This window comes from Brachyistius frenatus, unplaced genomic scaffold (genome assembly GCF_029030835.1).
Source record: "Brachyistius frenatus isolate BFR_SWC_R1_liver_20210118 unplaced genomic scaffold, ASM2903083v1 Contig_12, whole genome shotgun sequence".
NCBI classification, from domain to species: domain Eukaryota; kingdom Metazoa; phylum Chordata; class Actinopteri; family Embiotocidae; genus Brachyistius; species Brachyistius frenatus.
In genome coordinates this window covers 6576362-6592512 of record NW_027210611.1, presented here as the reverse complement: position 1 = coordinate 6592512, position 16151 = coordinate 6576362, and the positions used below count along the sequence as shown (strand labels likewise).

The following is a 16151-nucleotide window of genomic DNA, read 5'->3' as shown; positions in this document are numbered from 1 at the left end:
CTGCTGCTACTGTAAAATAAGTCGGTCTAACTGCTACATATATAAAAAAAAAAAAAAACAAGTCAGCAATGCAAATTTAAAACTAAAAGGCCTTTAATAGTTGTTTTTCATCCTTTGATCCTTTTCAACCAAACTACTATAAAACTAGACATTTTTCATTTCCCATCATCCCTTATTAAACTTTCCAGAATACGAGAACATTTTATTTTATTTCAAAGCGTCGGAACTACTTATGTCCGAAAAATTCAACATCTTAGATTGCCGATGACGTCGGAGAGAAACTTTCCTCCTCCAGCAGATGAAGGTGAACAGTCTTCCTCGCTTCTCTGACCTCGTCATTGCTCAAATATGGGAATGAAGTAACAGGAAGCAAAACACATTTTGGAGTGGACTGGAACTTTAAACATCGTTATTAAATCTCCCCTCTCTTGCTTCAGTAATATTATTTATTTATTTTAGAGTGTGATGAAGATCATCTGCCTGCCATGTTACACTGTACTCTTCATACTTTAATAAAACTTTAAATACGTGACTTTAACTTTTGATGGAGCAGTTTTTGAGGGATTTTTTTTTTGTTGCCATTTTTACTAAAGAAAAATATAATAATACCTCCAACGTTATCAATGACAAACTGCTCATCATTGATTTATATAGTACGTATTGTACGTTGCAGGACATTCGCGGAGGTTAAACAGTTTCAGGAGCTGATACAACTTTACTTATTAAGCTTTTATTTTGTAGTTCTTTGTTTTTTTGGGGGGCCTCAACGGAAATCACGAAGGGGCTTTATTTGTCATTTCGCTCTCCAGACATTGACATCAACACAAGTCTTAATAACACATTTCAGGGTGTCCAAAATGATCATAAAGGTGGAAACAGTTTCAACCAAAACTACCGAAAATCTGACTGGCAAAAGTTAATTTATTCTTGAAACAGCTCATTTCAGGTCACACAATCAGGCAGAACTAATCCGCTCTTTTAAATGGAGTGTATTTCCCCGTGTTGTAGGTTTGACATTCATCTTTATCAGTGTGAAGTAACAAAGCAATTACATGTCCTTTGTCACTTTTCCTAAATCTGATTGAAATTGAAATGTGTTTGCCCCCACCGACCCCGCCCCCACCTTCCTGTCTGAAAGGCTGGAAGTGAGGTCTGCTGAGGCTTTGGTGACGTTTCTACAAAACCACATATGTAAACATCTGCGGAGTTAAGTGGCCCATCAGACCCTTTCTGTTGCGGCCACAAACGAGGACAGGGGCCGCGTCTCAGCGGGGAGTCCGAGCAGCTCCGCAGCTTCCGATTCGCCCTTTTATAACCTGATGAGCGCAGTCGCTGATAAGAGGGGAGACAAAGGGCTTTTTTTTTTCTTTTTTTTTTAATGGGGTGGGGGGGGGGTGGCTTCAAAAGAAAGATGTGCTCGCGTACGAGAGGGCAAACAGGAGCCCACCTGGTTTGTCCACCTGGAGTTCGAAGATAAACGGCGCCGATTTTTTTTACGCGCAACACTTTTACGCACAGAGCTCCAAATCTCGGTTGTTTTATGATTTGCGGTGAGGTAAATCATTCCTGTCCTGTACTTCGAGGACACTCGGCCCGGTGTGTGTGTGTGTGTGCGTGACCCGGTGTTTTCCTCCACCGACGTCGGGAGAGAAAATGGGAGTGTGTGTGCCTTTAAGGCGCCCGACTGCCTGTCGCTTTGTGCTGCGGAGAGACTGACGCCCTCTGGACACAGTGGACACTTGAGCGGCGGCGGAACACCATCCTGGAGAAGTTCAAAGAAAAAAACAGCCACCGTCCCCTTCAAAAAAAAAAAAAAAACACCGAAAACCTGCGAGTTTGTTAACTGAGTCGTGGTAAGTCTAAACCCGCGAACAACTTTCCTTTCTCGCCGTTTCTGCTCTCGACTCTCTGCGTGGCTACGTGCGAATGAGACAAACTTTTTGGGGTAAAGAAAAAAAAAAAAAAGAAAAGAAAAGAAAGAAAGACAGGAGGTGAAGAAACGCGTTGAGGACCGCGGGGAGCTCGTGTTCCTCACATGTTTTCTCCCCCGTCATGTGAAAAGGAACAATGTGCAAGCAAGTGTTGAGGTGTAAAAAAAAAAAAAAGGCAGAGCAGGAAGATCGCGGAGTGTTTGTGTGTGTGTGTGTGTGTGTGTGTGTGTGTGTGTGTGTGTGTGTGTGTGTGTGTGTGTGTGTGTGAAAGCGCACAAACACATGGAGGGGTTAAAAAAAAAAAAAAAAAAAAAAAAAAAAAAAAAAAAAGGGAGCTGATGTTGCCAGATGTGTGTGCATTTGTTATTCCACTGTAAAGTAAGCAGTGCAGGCTTTGAATGAAAGGTGACGAAGGCCTTTCAGCGATGTGATGTTCGCGTGTTAAAGTTCGTGATCGCTCTTGCGTGATGCAGGACAGACTTCTCTCCTATTTACTGCGAGTTTGCTGCTAATGTTTTTAGCCTCTTGCGTTTTAGCACTTAAAGTTATCAGACAAAAAAAAAAAAAAATCCTGCGCTGTAAAAAGCCCACGTATAAAGTGTATTTTTGAAGTTTAAAATCTCAAATTGGTGAGAAGTTTCTAATGGATACTTTTATTTTATTTTATTTTATTTTTTTGAAATCTGTTTCGCACCAACTTCTCTTTACTTTGTGGGTGTTGTTTCAGTGTTCGTGTTCATTTCTCTTGTCTTGCGTGTTTTTTTGTTGTTGTTGCTGTTGACCACAGGTGTTTTCCGGTGCCGTGCTGGTGAGCCCGTCAGGATGAGGCCCGGTCAGCTGATCCTCCTCCCCGCCGCCGCCGCGCTCCTCTTCCTCCTCTCAGGACTGTCCCTGACCTCCGGCTGCAACAAGGCCCTGTGCGCCAGCGACGTCAGCAAGTGTCTCATCCAGGTGAGGGGCTTCCAGGTTTTCACAGCCAACTCGACCCAAAGACGACTAGTCCACTTACCACGACGTCAGAGTTCGGTTTCCACGCCTCGGATGTCGAGCGTGGCGCGCCGGGTGTCGGCGGCCGGGTGTCGTTAATCTCAGGTGAACGATGCGCTTCAAACTCCTGAACGTCACCGTGTTCTCTATGAAGCTGCAGCTCATTTCAGGCTTTCCGTCGTCCCGCGTTTCAGCCGCTTTGCGTGAGCAGATGCTCTCGATTCTCTCGACGAGAACGCAAATTGTGACTCGACCGTCAGCTGTCTGATCTCGTTTTATCGCTCTTTCAAAAATTTGCATAAAACCAGCAGAACTCCACAGTAGCGTTCTTCAGACTGCTGAATTCGCTGAGTGGGGGGGGGACGACGACAACAAATATGTTTCAGCTGCCGTTTCTTTTCTCCGTGCAAACTGTGCCGGGTTCTCACAAGAACACGATTCTCCCGGCGGAGAGCCAAAGAGTCGAGCTCGAATCTGCCCGGACGAGATGGAGATTTTGGACCTGAGAACAAAGATGGAAACTGTTGTGAAGAATGCAGATACATTCCTCCGATAAGCCAGGAAAAGTCTGGGAGGACGGTTTGTTTTTCTGGAGAGCAGCGATGTGAATTTCTCTGACCTTCACCCGACTAGCAGTCAGATTTAAAGCGAACCCTTCTGCTTGATTTATGAGAGTTTTTTTTTGTTTTTAAATTTCTCTTCAGTCTCTGACTTTTGACTCGTGTTGACTTTCTAACATCACTTCCTGCGTGTCACTCTTTCCCCTCTCGTCCGAAGCCGGTGGTGTCGGGATGAGGGGAGCGACCCACCGGCTCGCACGGATTCTCTCACGCATACTTGTTGTTGTTTTTTTTTTTTTTTTAGGGGGGGGGGGGGAATAAATGAAGTGTTGGCCCGTCTTTCAGCCACCTGTCAGGTTTGTTTTGAGCGGCCGCCGCTCGTCCTCCGTCCTGTGGGGTGAGCGCTGTGTGCTTAGTGGCCCTGCCTCTCCCATTAACGTCTTCAAAGTACTGTCATTAACCTCAGTGGCTGTTTCACCTGTTTGACCTCAGTCGGTGTGAGAGTGAGCTGCAGGTATGTTTGGCGGGTAGCTGGATTCCCGGCACACGGAGGTTTGAAGCTTCGTATGAAGATTAAAGCTTGTTAAAATCCAACGGACAGATTAATCGTTGTTTTGATTTAGTTTTTGGTATTTTGGCATCTTTTAAAAGTCCCTGTCTAGTGTCCAACCAGAACTGTGAATAGATTTAGGACATTTCTGTGCCAAAAGACACCCCCCCCCCCCCAAAATCAGCAGGAAAACTAATCTTTCCGGTATGTACTGCTTCCAAATTTTTGTGGCCTGGTTAACCTGAACTGAGGCCCCTATAGGCAAAGATTTGCTGCTGGGCCCCCTGCTGTGGTAATCTGGTTTGTACAGTGCTTTATGTAGGGATATGAAACGTGGAAGCACAGGGGCGCAAAATAAGCTAATACAGAAGGACCCACCTTACATCGGTGGTTCAAGTTTCTTTTATTAAAATAACGACCCCAGAAAAAATAAAAACAAAATTGGCCCCCCGGTGAATCCGGGACCTGAGGGGTTGAGGGTCCCCGGTGAAGCGTCTTCATGTCCCTGCAGCAGCAGCTCAACAGCACATAAACACTCTTAAAGCTGCGACCATCAAAAACACACCAAAGGTCCAGAAACTGCTGATCAATAATCAATAAATATATTGACTGCAACTTTAGAGAAGCAATAATGTGATTTTTTTTTTATTTTTTTTTATGAGGCCACTTCAGTCTTTGTAAGTTGACTGTCCCACAATGCACCTGGTTTTGTGCGGCACCTGTTGCTGAAAGTTGGGCTGGAATTGACTATCGATCGTTTTCATTATTATTCCATATGTCAAGTAATCTTTTAGTTGACAAACATGTCTTAAAATTAGCGAAGTCAAAGGTGACGGCTTAAGTTTCTTAAATTATTGAATTTTATGATGTAAAACCAAGAAAGTTGGCAGATTTTCACATTCGGATAGTTGTAACCTTTTTCTTTTTTGACAAAATACTTGATTTTTTTTTTTTTTAATGGATGATCAAAATCATATAAAGTTGATTTAGTTGTTTTCCAGCAGTGCAGATAACCTTGTTTTTCCCCGTCCTCTTACATTTGCAGTCTGTTTGTTCTGAAAAAAACAAATAAACAAAATTCCCCAAAAATCTTCACAGGTAATCAAATCTGTCATGATCCTTTTTTTTTTTTTAAATAATTTTTGTTTTTAAAACAGATTATCGCCCGTGTCTTCTTGGGTGAAACCCTTTTGCTACCGAACCACCGGCTCGTGCTCCTTTCCCTTTGCTTCGGTTCCTTCGGACCGTTCGTGTCGCTGCGTGTTCTTGCTTCGCTTCCAGGTGGTTTACTTTTCGCCCGATGAGTCGCGGCTCGGGGGACGACCGGCTCTGGAGCTTCCGCGACCCCGCCGACGCCGACTCGCTAGCTGTCAAGAGAGCGAGAGGCGATGGTGCGTGTGCCGTGAAGGGGAAACTTTTCCGCCTCTCGCCCCCTCTGCAGACCCTCCCGTGTTGCTTGTGATTAGTGGGATCTGCCGTCGAGACGCTCGCTTTTACGCTCTGCTGCCATCCCAAGTCATTTGCCTGAATTCCCTAAAACCCCTGAGGGTGGGAGAACATGAGGAGGGAGGGAGGGGAGGGGAGAGGTCAGGAGGAGGTGTGTGTGTGTGTGTGTCTGGGGGGGCGGGAGAGGGGGGTTGGTTGGTTGGTTGGTTGTGGGAAATATACAGTTTGGGAGGCTGAGGAGTGTGCAGAGATCCAGCTCCGTTCAGCAGGGCGGGGCAGCAGATTTCAAAGCGAACGCGAGGACGAGGCAGCGCATGTTCACTTTCCCTCCAGAGTCCTTTTGTCTCGCTGCAGCTGAGCTCTTGACTGATCACCGCGGTTACCGCCGGAGAGCGAGGGAAGCCTAATAAGAGCTCTTTTAAGTCGCGCAGATAACTTCATCCATCTCCGCGAGGAAATTGCTGTTTGTCAGGTTGCAACTGCCGCTTGTTCTGATTAGTCTGTTCATTAGTTTCCCAATTCTTTATCCTGGAAAATGCCAGAGAGAAGGAAGAGAGCAAGTTTCCACAACACGCAGTGATGTTTTCTAACTGCTTACTTTGTCCCGACACGCAGCCGCAAAACCAAAGACTGAATTTAGTGTCGTACGAAGTAAAGAAAATCAGAAAATCCTCCCGATTTACTGAGCTAGAACCAAAGATTTTCTTTTTTTTTTGGGCTGCGATAGTTCTTTTGAAGCTCAGACACTTGGTTCCTTTTTGTCTTTCTACTGTTTTTAATGAAGTGAGTGTCGTTTTATTTCATTTATTTAGTTAAATTGATATGAAATCTGGCTCGGGGTGTCGCCAGTTAAAGTCCCGCCCCACAAATAGCCGTAACCTGACTGCACCACTGGCCTGTCAATCAAAAAGACACGCCTCCAAAAACAAGGCTTTTTAAGGCTTGTTTTCTAATTAATGACGGGATTATTTTCAGATGGACCACCAGAAAACTGATACGAAGGAGCAACTTTAGCTAACAACAGCGAAATAACTCGTGGAAAAAAAAAATGTATTGACTTCGTATTTCACGAGACAAGTTGAATGGGAGTCTATGGAGCTGGAGGCTTTTTGGAGCCGACCTCTAGTGGCACTCGGTGGTATTGCAGCTGAAGGGACTTCCGAGTTGGCCTCATTTTTCAGACCGACAAGCTACGTCCACTTTTATATACGGTCTATGGACTAAACCCATATATTTACGCGTTGGATACGAGTCTAGTGGTACCAGGCTGGTCCAATATTCCTTTAAAGGAAAAGTGATGCAGCTACACTAACAGTTAGCTGTTTCCTCCTGCTTCCTCCCACTCCTAATGTTAGCCTCGGGAAAACTCCCTCCTGACTCCAGCTACTCTTCTATTTACCAAAAAAAATGTTTTAATGTGAAATATGAGCCGCATGTTGTTTTTTTTCCCCCCTCGAGCAGCTGTTTATTTTTATTTTTTATTTTTATAATTCCACCTTTTTGAGAGTCATAATTACTCCTGGGATCAGGTCTGGATCAGAGGTTTTGGGGGGGGGGGATTGAGAGGCTGGTGATTAAGTGAACTGTGTGTGGTTTTGCAATCCCTCACTGGTGAGTCATTGGAGAGTCTTTTATCACTGCCGGGACTGTTTACGTGGAGGAGATAATACATGTGAAGGAGAGGCAGGGCGGAGATAGAAAGAAAGAAAGAAAGAAAGAAAGAAAGAAAGAAAGAAAGAAAGAGAAGTAAAGAAAAGGGAAAGAGCGAACAAACAAGAGGAAAAACCAAGAGAGGAAGGGAGTCGAGGAAGGGTTGGGCGGAGGGGGTGGAGGTGGTTTTTTTTTTGTGTGTGTTGTTATGGGGGGAGCAGCAGCCATGTTCTGTTCTCCAGGTGTTTTCTCCACCCCTCCACCCGTCGCGGTGACCTTGATGTGGAGGAATGTGCTCCCTGTTCTGTGTCAGGAGGGAGCAGAGGGGAGGAAGAGGAGCTCCTCTGGCAGCCGTCTCACCCACTTTTCAAATCCCACCCCCGCGCTTCTCTTTTAGTTTTCTTCTTCTTCTTCTTCTTCTTCTTCTTCGCCGTCGTCGCGGCGAAGCACGCAGGGGACGCTGGTGTTTTTATGTGTTCGTACGAGAGTTATGGGATCAGCGGCGGTTTTATGTTTTTGGGATGTTTGCAGAAGCTCTTGTAATAATATTACTTTCCTTCTATAAAAAGCAACATGAGAAATTTAGCAAGAGGGTTTTGTTTTTTTTGTTTTTTTTTTCCAGCAAGCAGCACACAAACAAACCCACTGAACCTGATTCATTTATAACTGCAAAATAGTGAGAAAATTCCCTTAAAATCTTATATTATCATGTTTAGGACACTACTATAGACTGTCCTTTTATTGAAAAGTTTCATAATAACATTATATTTCTTCTTTTATTTACACAGCTGATGTTTGTATGTGTTTCGTGTCCTCTACTAACTGCAACAGCTGCAGACATCTGAGTCTGACTTTAGTCGCCGAAATGAGGACTTGACCTTGACTCGACTGCTCCGAGTCCCTAAATGCTGTGCTTCAGACTCTAAAGGATACTTCTGCTTTATTTCAACTTGGCACATTTCACAGTTTGTGTGTCTTTTGTGGCTCTTTGCCGCCTGCAGCTTCTTTTGTAGAGATTCGGAGAAACGAAAAGCCCATGAAACAGCAGCTTTAGGTGCAAAAAAGTTTTATGTAACTAGTGTGCGCGGATGAATATGCAAAGTGATGAGGTCAGTGAGCAAGTATCAAAAACAAACAATACCGGCACTCTCTGATCCATAAATTTGAATTTATTGTGGGCAAAAAAATGAACGTGTTTCAGCTTTAAGCCATTGTTTATGCTGATGATGATTTATTGCTGAAACAGTAATGCCATTATTCTGTTTGTTTTTAATTCCCTTCACAGCCGTGCACCTGGCGTTGTTCAGGATTTGGAGTTTTGTGTTGTTTTTTTTCTTCTTCTTTATACAGTGGACAATTATCCCCAGATGGAGATGCTTAATACAGAGAGCAAAATGGCCGCTGCAGGCAGCAACTTTCTGATTTAATCTACCTTGAAGACAAACTTTTAACATGATTTATGGTCAAATCCTGTCTTTGGAAACTCTTGCTTTTGGCTTTGATAACGCGCCGTCTCACGAGACTCCTCCAGAGTGCAGTTAGCCTGACCCGAAGAGTCCATGGATGTATAAAGAGAGCTGGATGCTGTGCTGCCACTTCGTCCCAGTGGCCACACGTGGTATTGCAACAAGAAAAAAAAAAAAAAAAAGCCCTGCTACCCAAAATGCATTTTTCCCCGTAGACCACTATTATGAGAGACATCTGTAAAACTATTAGGATGAATACGACTGCAAGTGAAGTCAATTTTTTTCTCTTATTATTATACATTTTGATCCACAGAGGTTTTACATTTGTAAAAAAAAAAAAAAAAAAAAAAAAAGCTCGAAAAGTGTGACTCAGTCCGACCTTTCATCTCCTGAGTTTCACCATTGAAGAACCCGATCTGGATGCTGTGACGGTTACGTGACACGTGCACGGCTGCGAAGGGAATTAAAAACAAACAGAATAATGGCATTACTGTTGCTGCTCTGTTCGTGAATGGAAATGCCGTTGCTTTTTCTTCTTCTCCGCGTTATCGCCGTGTCCGCGGACGTCTCACATTCTTCGATAGGTGCCACCGGTCGCTCGGTCTTGCGGTGGCCTGCGTCCCGTAATGGTTACTGTACTGGAAGCAAACCTGCTGTTGCTCTTTCTGTTGATGATGTAATGGTACGCCTCGTGTTCAGACAGCCCGTCTTCACGTTTTCGTCCGACCGCCGTGTTATTTACTGCTGCACCTGTCAGACCTCGACCTTTTAAGTTTAATTTGAATGCACGATGAAGCATGTTCTCGTGCTCTAAAAATGATATTCATTTAGATTTGCAGGGTTGAGCCATTGAATCGTGAAAATGTGACTAATTAACCTATATTAGCATAAATTCAAGAATACTGTTTTGAATTTTATCACGTGGGGGAAATGATGCAGCTTCTCTTCACCTTCTTGTCTAACTGCAATCTTTTAACAGATATTTAAAACCGTTACTCGTATTGATACTTCATGATGTTTTAAAATCTTTAGGCTGACTCTTTTTCTGAGTGACGCACGCGCAGGCAAATCACAGGTTTTCTTTAGTCCTGTTCCTGACTTGTTCTGCGACAGAATGACCTCTCAGCGTTTTCTTCCATATAAAAGGTTGGACAGGCAGGCATGCTAAGACACGAGCATGAGTTTGTGACATCACAAACTTACAAAGGTCCAAACAACTCGTCTAAACATCACAGTTTCTGAAAATGAGCCGTATGCATTTCTCTGTGGACTGAGCATTTTCACACTGTTCGCGTTCTTCATAAAGCCCAGAGGACCTGCCTAGGAATCGGAAAACAAACAGAAATCTGAATTCATACAATACGGGCCTTTTAACGCCAACATCAACAGAGCACAAAATGACTTCTTTAGGGGCCCAGAAATGCTCAAATATACCACGAAGGCATCAAGTTGACATGTAACACGTCCTACATCTGCTCCTTCTGAATCGCTGCCCATGTCTCTTTGTTTTTAATCATCAATTAAAATATTGATAAAGTAAAAACAAAATGTTCAGGCTACCTGGCAGCATTAACTTTTGAGGGTTGTTGCAGATGATCTGTACTGGATGTCCTCCGCTTGCAGGCGTTTTTTTTTTTTCTTTCATGCCGTTCTGTTTTGCTGATTCGTGTTTGTGTGTGTTTCCCGCAGGAGCTGTGCCAGTGTCGTCCGTCTGATGGGAACTGTTCCTGCTGTAAAGAGTGCATGCTGTGTCTGGGGAATCTTTGGGAAGAGTGCTGCGACTGCGTGGGTGAGTGCCGGGGACTCATTTATTAGCAACATATTTCAGAGCTGACAGCATGTTTGTCAGCATTATTTTGAACTCGGAAAACTTTGCCGTTCAGCCCACGCTTTCTGTCCGGGTGGATTTACGCACTGAGCCGGTTCTGACAGCGGCAGGGCTGGCGATGACTGTGGATCTGAACATCTGGGGAGGACATTAGTGTCAGCAAAGATGCGTGCAAATACGGCACATTTGTACTGGACTGTTGGTGTTGAATTTAATGTTAATTTTTGCCACAAATTTTGTTTGTTGGGGACCATGAACAAAATTAAACATAAATGTTGATGTATTTTACCAGAGTTGCCATGATGTTAATTTTCATCTGCAGTCCAGTTCAGTTCGGACTTCTTCATCTAGTGCTGCTGCTGGAGTTTTTCTATTTCACTATAATACTTCCTGTAATTGATCGTATTCTGATTGTGACATAGTTCAAATAATTCCGGTACACTAATCTGTATCCATACACTCAGTTGTGTTTAAGTGGTGTTAGTCTCTCAGTTGCCCTCCCCCCCGCCGAGCACTTTCCCCTAGTAAAAAGCCTGTGAAACATGAGATTGAGGCCGTAATGCACTTGACAGCAGAGCAGCACGCGGGTTTAAAAAGCTCTGGTTCCTTCTGAGCGTTGCTGCCGCGATACGAGAGAGATGAGTGTGAGGCGAGCGAAGCCAGACGTCGGACGCGTCTCTGACTCGGCGTTAAAGAGAGGAAATTAAAGGAACACCGTCACCAACACGCAGCGCCTCCACACACGGAGAGGGAGGATCGAAGTGCTCCAGAGGATGAAAGGAGGAAGAGGCCGGAAGAAAGAGGGGACAGAAAGGTCAAGCTGCTCAAATGAACTTTGACTTTCAGCCTCTTGCCGAGGTGTGTGTGTGTGTGTGTGTGTGTGTGTGTGTGTGTGTGTGTGTGTGTGTGTGTGTGTGTGTGTGTGTGTGTGTGTGTGTGTGTGTGTGTGTGCGTGCGCGTGCGTGTGGTGGGGGCGCAAGTCCGAGGGAGACCCAGAACGACCGGATTTATGAAACGAGGAAACGCTGAGGTGGTCAATCAAGGCTTCTTCATCTGTAACCAGCTGGAGGTTAGAAGGAGTTTTCAAAGGACGGAGGCAGATTTTTATTTTTTTTTTTTTTTTAAAACACAAAAAAAAATAGTTTAAGACCTGGACGCAGGCACGAGAAGGCGTCCCGCCTCGGCCTCGTGGGAGCAAAACGCCAAGACTGATAGAGACGAGCAACGACCACAAGCAACACGCCCCTTCGTAGTCGTACTGCGTCTTCCTGTGGCCAATCTACGTCTCATCTTGGTGTCTGTGGTCCTTTTGTCTTTCTTTCTAGTCGTTTTACGTTTTGCTTTTGCGTCTCATTTTGTGTCCGTAACTTTGTCTTTTGTTTATTTTCTGTCAGTAGTAACTTCACATGTCTTTCAGCTGTTTTTCATTTCTTTTAGTTGCCTTTACATCTTGTTTTCGTTTTTAATCCTCGGTTGTCTCTTTGTGGTCATTTTGCATTCCTTTTTTGGCGTTTAACATCTTGTTTTGAGTCCCGTTTAATGATCTTTGTGGTCGTGTTACATCTCTTCTTTTTCTTTTTTTTTTTTTTTTACTCATTTTGCATGTTATTTTCTGTGTCCTTGGGGTTATTCTACCTAAAGTAACTTCACATTTCTTTTAGTTGCTTTTGCATCTTGTTTAATGTCTCGTTTTGAGTCTTGTTGTCTCTGTAGCTTTTTTAAGTGTTTTGTGTGTCCTTAGTTGTCTCTTTTCCTCTTTGTGGTCATTTTGCATTCCTCATTAGCCGTATATTTGTTCTTTACGTTTGTTTTACATCTCTTTTTCGTTTCGCCGGGTTTTTTTTTTTTTGTCTTTGTGGTTGTTTTGGGTGTTTCTTGTGTCTCCTCGGTCGTTTCCTTTTGGTGTCTCATTTTGTGTATGTGGTTGTGTTGTATCTCTTTAGCCTTTTCAGCTTTTGCCGCGTTCCCTCTTTTTAGTCACTTTTTTTTGTGCGAGTGCATTTTTTGCATCTTTCGTGTCTCCTTGATGTCGTCGTTTTGCATCTGTAGTCATTTCACTTTTCTTTTTAGTTGTTTTGCATCTATTTGTAGCAGTTGTGCACATCCTTTTTTTTTTTTTTGTAGTCATTTGATTGAATTTCCAACAAGAAAATCGCTAGTAATGTGTCGATGATACCGATCACCGTCTCTGACGCAGGAAGAAGGGGTCACCAGGTTCGGTCCCTGCCCCCTCTGGTCCTGCCCCTGCAAAGCAGTAAGCTCTCAGATCAGTTCTGACAGACAGATATTGCTGCACGTGCTGACAAGGACACTTTATTAAAGCCCTTTCATGTGGAACACAAATTTAAGAATCTGACACTGAGCACTGAACTCGCTGCTGCTGCTGCTGCTGCTGCACAGATGTTACGGCGCTGTTTTCCTCCTGGACGGCCCTTTAACAAAACACAGAGGAGAACTTGTAGCTTTTGAGCGAGTACATATCCCTCATTTCTGTTTTTATGTTTTGCTCCTTGCCTTATGTCCACTTTAAGCAAGTTTCCACTGTAAACATGTTATCTGTGCCAAACGCCGACTACTTTGAAGAGCGGCCCAGCAGAGGAGCGGTGGGGAGAGGACAGTTTGTGTTTTAGGAGGAAGGGAGTAGGAGGAGGAGGAGGAGGGAGGAGGGAGGAGGACACAGAGGGAGGACCCATGTGTACGTTTTATCTAAAACAGCTGCTCTGGCTCTGCTTTTAGCTTCGGTTTGTAATCCAATTCCTCTGTCAAACTCCGCTCCCCATTAAATGATTTATTCATTAGCTATAATTCACTTTGACTCATTTAAAGGTTTAGAAAGATCATATCTGAGGATAAGGGGACTTTGTACGAGTGATTACTACTGTATGTGGAAATTAAATGAAGCGTTAAAAAGACCTTAATTGAGAAGAGACACTTATGACCGTGGTGTGGTTTCACAAAACGGCCCCTGTGAGTTGAAACGATTTAACTGTTAAACGTGTGTATTTTCAGTTTGCCAGCTGGGTCTTGATAACGTGGTTAGAAGGTCTGTTCACCCAAATTACTGAAGAAAATCAAACCTTTAGTGGAGAATATAAATGCAGATGTGCAGATAGTTTTGGTTTTGTCCACCCAGATTTAAAGATATCCATCACCGAGATTACTGATTCGGTAGCTTTGTGGCTGCCATGGTCATGTCTTCGGTAAAACACCTTTGAATAAAAGTAATGTCAAATTGAGTGTTCTTCACCATATTTACTGTGCATGCAGAAAACAACATTTAGACCATGATGTGCAGGAAATTTATAGAAAATATGTCTGAACAGTAAAATGAGTAAACTGAAACTGACTTCTTTTTTTTTTTCTTTCTGATACTCAAACATTCAACACAGTTTGGTTTGTAGTTTGTAGAAATCTTGTGGTCCTGGTCTAAATCTAATAGAGGCAATCTGAACTTGATTTACAGCACTCACTTTAATGGAAATAACATCAACACAATCCAATAATGTCTAATATAATTATATATAAGTAATTTTATATCTACAGACACAGTGTCAACATCACTCTGGTTCAGCCACAGAATTTACGGCCACTTTTTCTTTGGTATAAATGAATGAAAACCGTTCTCAGTGATGTCTGTGGATTATCCAGATCAATAAGGAAATTGTTTCTAGAAATAGCGCTGCTGATGCTGTGAGGTAATTTCCATTCACCTCCATTGTATTGGAGTGGCTTCAGAAATCTCTATGACTTTGAAAACTAGAGCAAATAAACACAAAACCACCAAAAGTGAGGAAAATATCCATCCATGCGTGTTGTTTTTTGTTGTTGTTTTTTCCCCCAAAATGATTTGCGTGAACTGACCCTTTAATGTCCCCCTCCCGTCTTCTCGTTGTCAGGGATGTGTAACCCGAAGAACTACAGCGACTCTCCGGCCACGTCGAAGAGCACCGTGGAGGAGCTGCACCGTCCGATCCCCTCGCTGTTTCGCGCCCTCACTGAAGGCGACGCGCCGATCAACATGATGGTCGTGTCCTTCCCCGTCGCCGAGGAGCTCTCGCATCACGAGAACCTGGTGTCCTTCCTGGAGTCGCTGGACAACCAGCCCCAGAACGTGTCGGTGCCGAGCAACAGCATCCACGCCAGCTACGACACTCAAGGTAATGCTGTTCTTTATGCAGGACCAAATGCTTCAAAATAGACATGAATCAATAAAAAAAAAAAAAGTGCTCCGTCTTATCATTTAATGATGTACGAAACTGCTGTAGGCTACGAATCCACATCACCAGTAAAGTTTCTGAATGAGAAATACGACATGAGAAATGGCATGTTTTGCTCGCATGCCGTGTCTTTACATATGGTCCTGTCAGATCCGGTCAAATTTTTCATTTACATTCATGCACACTCACTAAGACCCGTGGTAATAAAATCAGACCCGACCCAGAGCTGAACAGGACTACAAAGTCTTGAAGTGGGACCAGTTTGGGGTTGGGTTAGATTTTCGGGGAGACGGCGCCGCCAAAAGATCTCCAGTTAAGGGAATCGTAACTGAGCTGAAAGTGTTGTCCTGCTGCCATTTTTTTTTTTTTTTTTTATTATTTTCATCTGCGGCTGTTTTGGCTCTCGCCCTCGAAGCCAGCGCTATTCGCTATAAAGTAATACGAGCGCTCCCACACAGCCGAGCAGTTAACTCATCAAGCTCACCAAAACACATGGTCGTACTTAGTCGCAGCAAATTCATTTCACCCCTCGAGTAAAAGTAGGAACATCGAGGGTTAAAAGGTAATTACTTGTTTTTGTAAACCGCGTTCGCTGGATCTGTGACTCACTTCGTCCTTTTCTATTTTTTTTTATTTCAGAGAACATGTGCACAGTGGTCTACTTTGACGACTGCGTGTCCATCCGTCAGTGTAAACTATACTGTGAGTCAATGGGAGGATCCAAGTACCGCTGGTTTCACAACGCATGCTGCCAGTGCATCGGGCCGGAGTGCGTAGACTACGGCAGCAAGGCTGTGAAGTGCATGAACTGTCTCTTCTGAAGTGCGGGGCACATGTTGGTACCAAATGTCTGGGAGGACTGAGGGCAGAGGAAACGACGACCGCTATGTATTATAGCATTCCTCAGTTACCTTGTAAAGAAATACCCCCCTTCCCCCCCCCACTCCCCCCGCAAAGTGTTTTTATTCTGCTGGTATTGTTTCACTGTATATTTTTTAGATATGTTTTCAATAGTTTTTGTTTTTACTAGAGGTGTATATGAATAATGTATTTTTACAACTATGGTCCACTAAATCCCAGTCTCATGCCAAATAAAGAAAGGTTTGGTGACATGGACTGCTTTGTCTCACAGAGAAGGCTCTTCTTTTTTTTTAAAATTTTTTTTTTATGATATCATCTTTATACGATTTTCTGATCCCCCCCCCCCCCCAAAAAAAAAAAAAAAAAAAAAAAAAAAAGTGCAGAGCATGGGGGAAATGCTAAATGTTTCTCTTCCCAGTCTCTAATGGGTTTGTGGCTCTAATCTTAGCCGAGTGTGGCCGAAGTCAGGAAAGGCATCGTTTCCTGGGGAAACAAAGCTGTTATTATACCATTCTGGTCCGCAGGTGTTCCACCGCTCGCTGACCGTCTCATGCAAGCGAAGGGGAAAAGGGAACATTTTTACTGACGCCAATCTCGCGCACACAAATGCTCTTTGTAATGCCCGTGCATTTTCGGCAGCGGGGTGCCCCTATCG

The 16151-nt window shown here is 43.8% G+C and overlaps 1 protein-coding gene across 1 annotated transcript; it reads left to right on the top strand.

The window, feature by feature from the left end:
- The first annotated feature begins 2728 nt into the window (after nucleotides 1-2728).
- Nucleotides 2729-15751, top strand: twsg1a (twisted gastrulation BMP signaling modulator 1a). Its single transcript, XM_069692520.1, has 4 exons — nucleotides 2729-2882; nucleotides 10280-10379; nucleotides 14315-14575; nucleotides 15275-15751. Exons 1-4 carry the CDS (start codon nucleotides 2754-2756, stop codon nucleotides 15454-15456), a joined length of 672 nt encoding a protein of 223 aa, XP_069548621.1. The 5' UTR covers nucleotides 2729-2753; the 3' UTR covers nucleotides 15457-15751.
- The last annotated feature ends 400 nt before the right edge of the window (nucleotides 15752-16151 follow it).

Bases quoted from the DNA above. Each gene is read 5' to 3' on its own strand.
- twsg1a (XM_069692520.1), top strand. From the start codon at position 2,754: ATGAGGCCCGGTCAGCTGATCCTCCTCCCCGCCGCCGCCGCGCTCCTC. The intron at 2,883-10,279 runs GTGAGGGGCTTC...TGTTTCCCGCAG, and splicing joins TCAGCAAGTGTCTCATCCAG to GAGCTGTGCCAGTGTCGTCC. The intron at 14,576-15,274 runs GTAATGCTGTTC...TTTTTATTTCAG, and splicing joins CGCCAGCTACGACACTCAAG to AGAACATGTGCACAGTGGTC.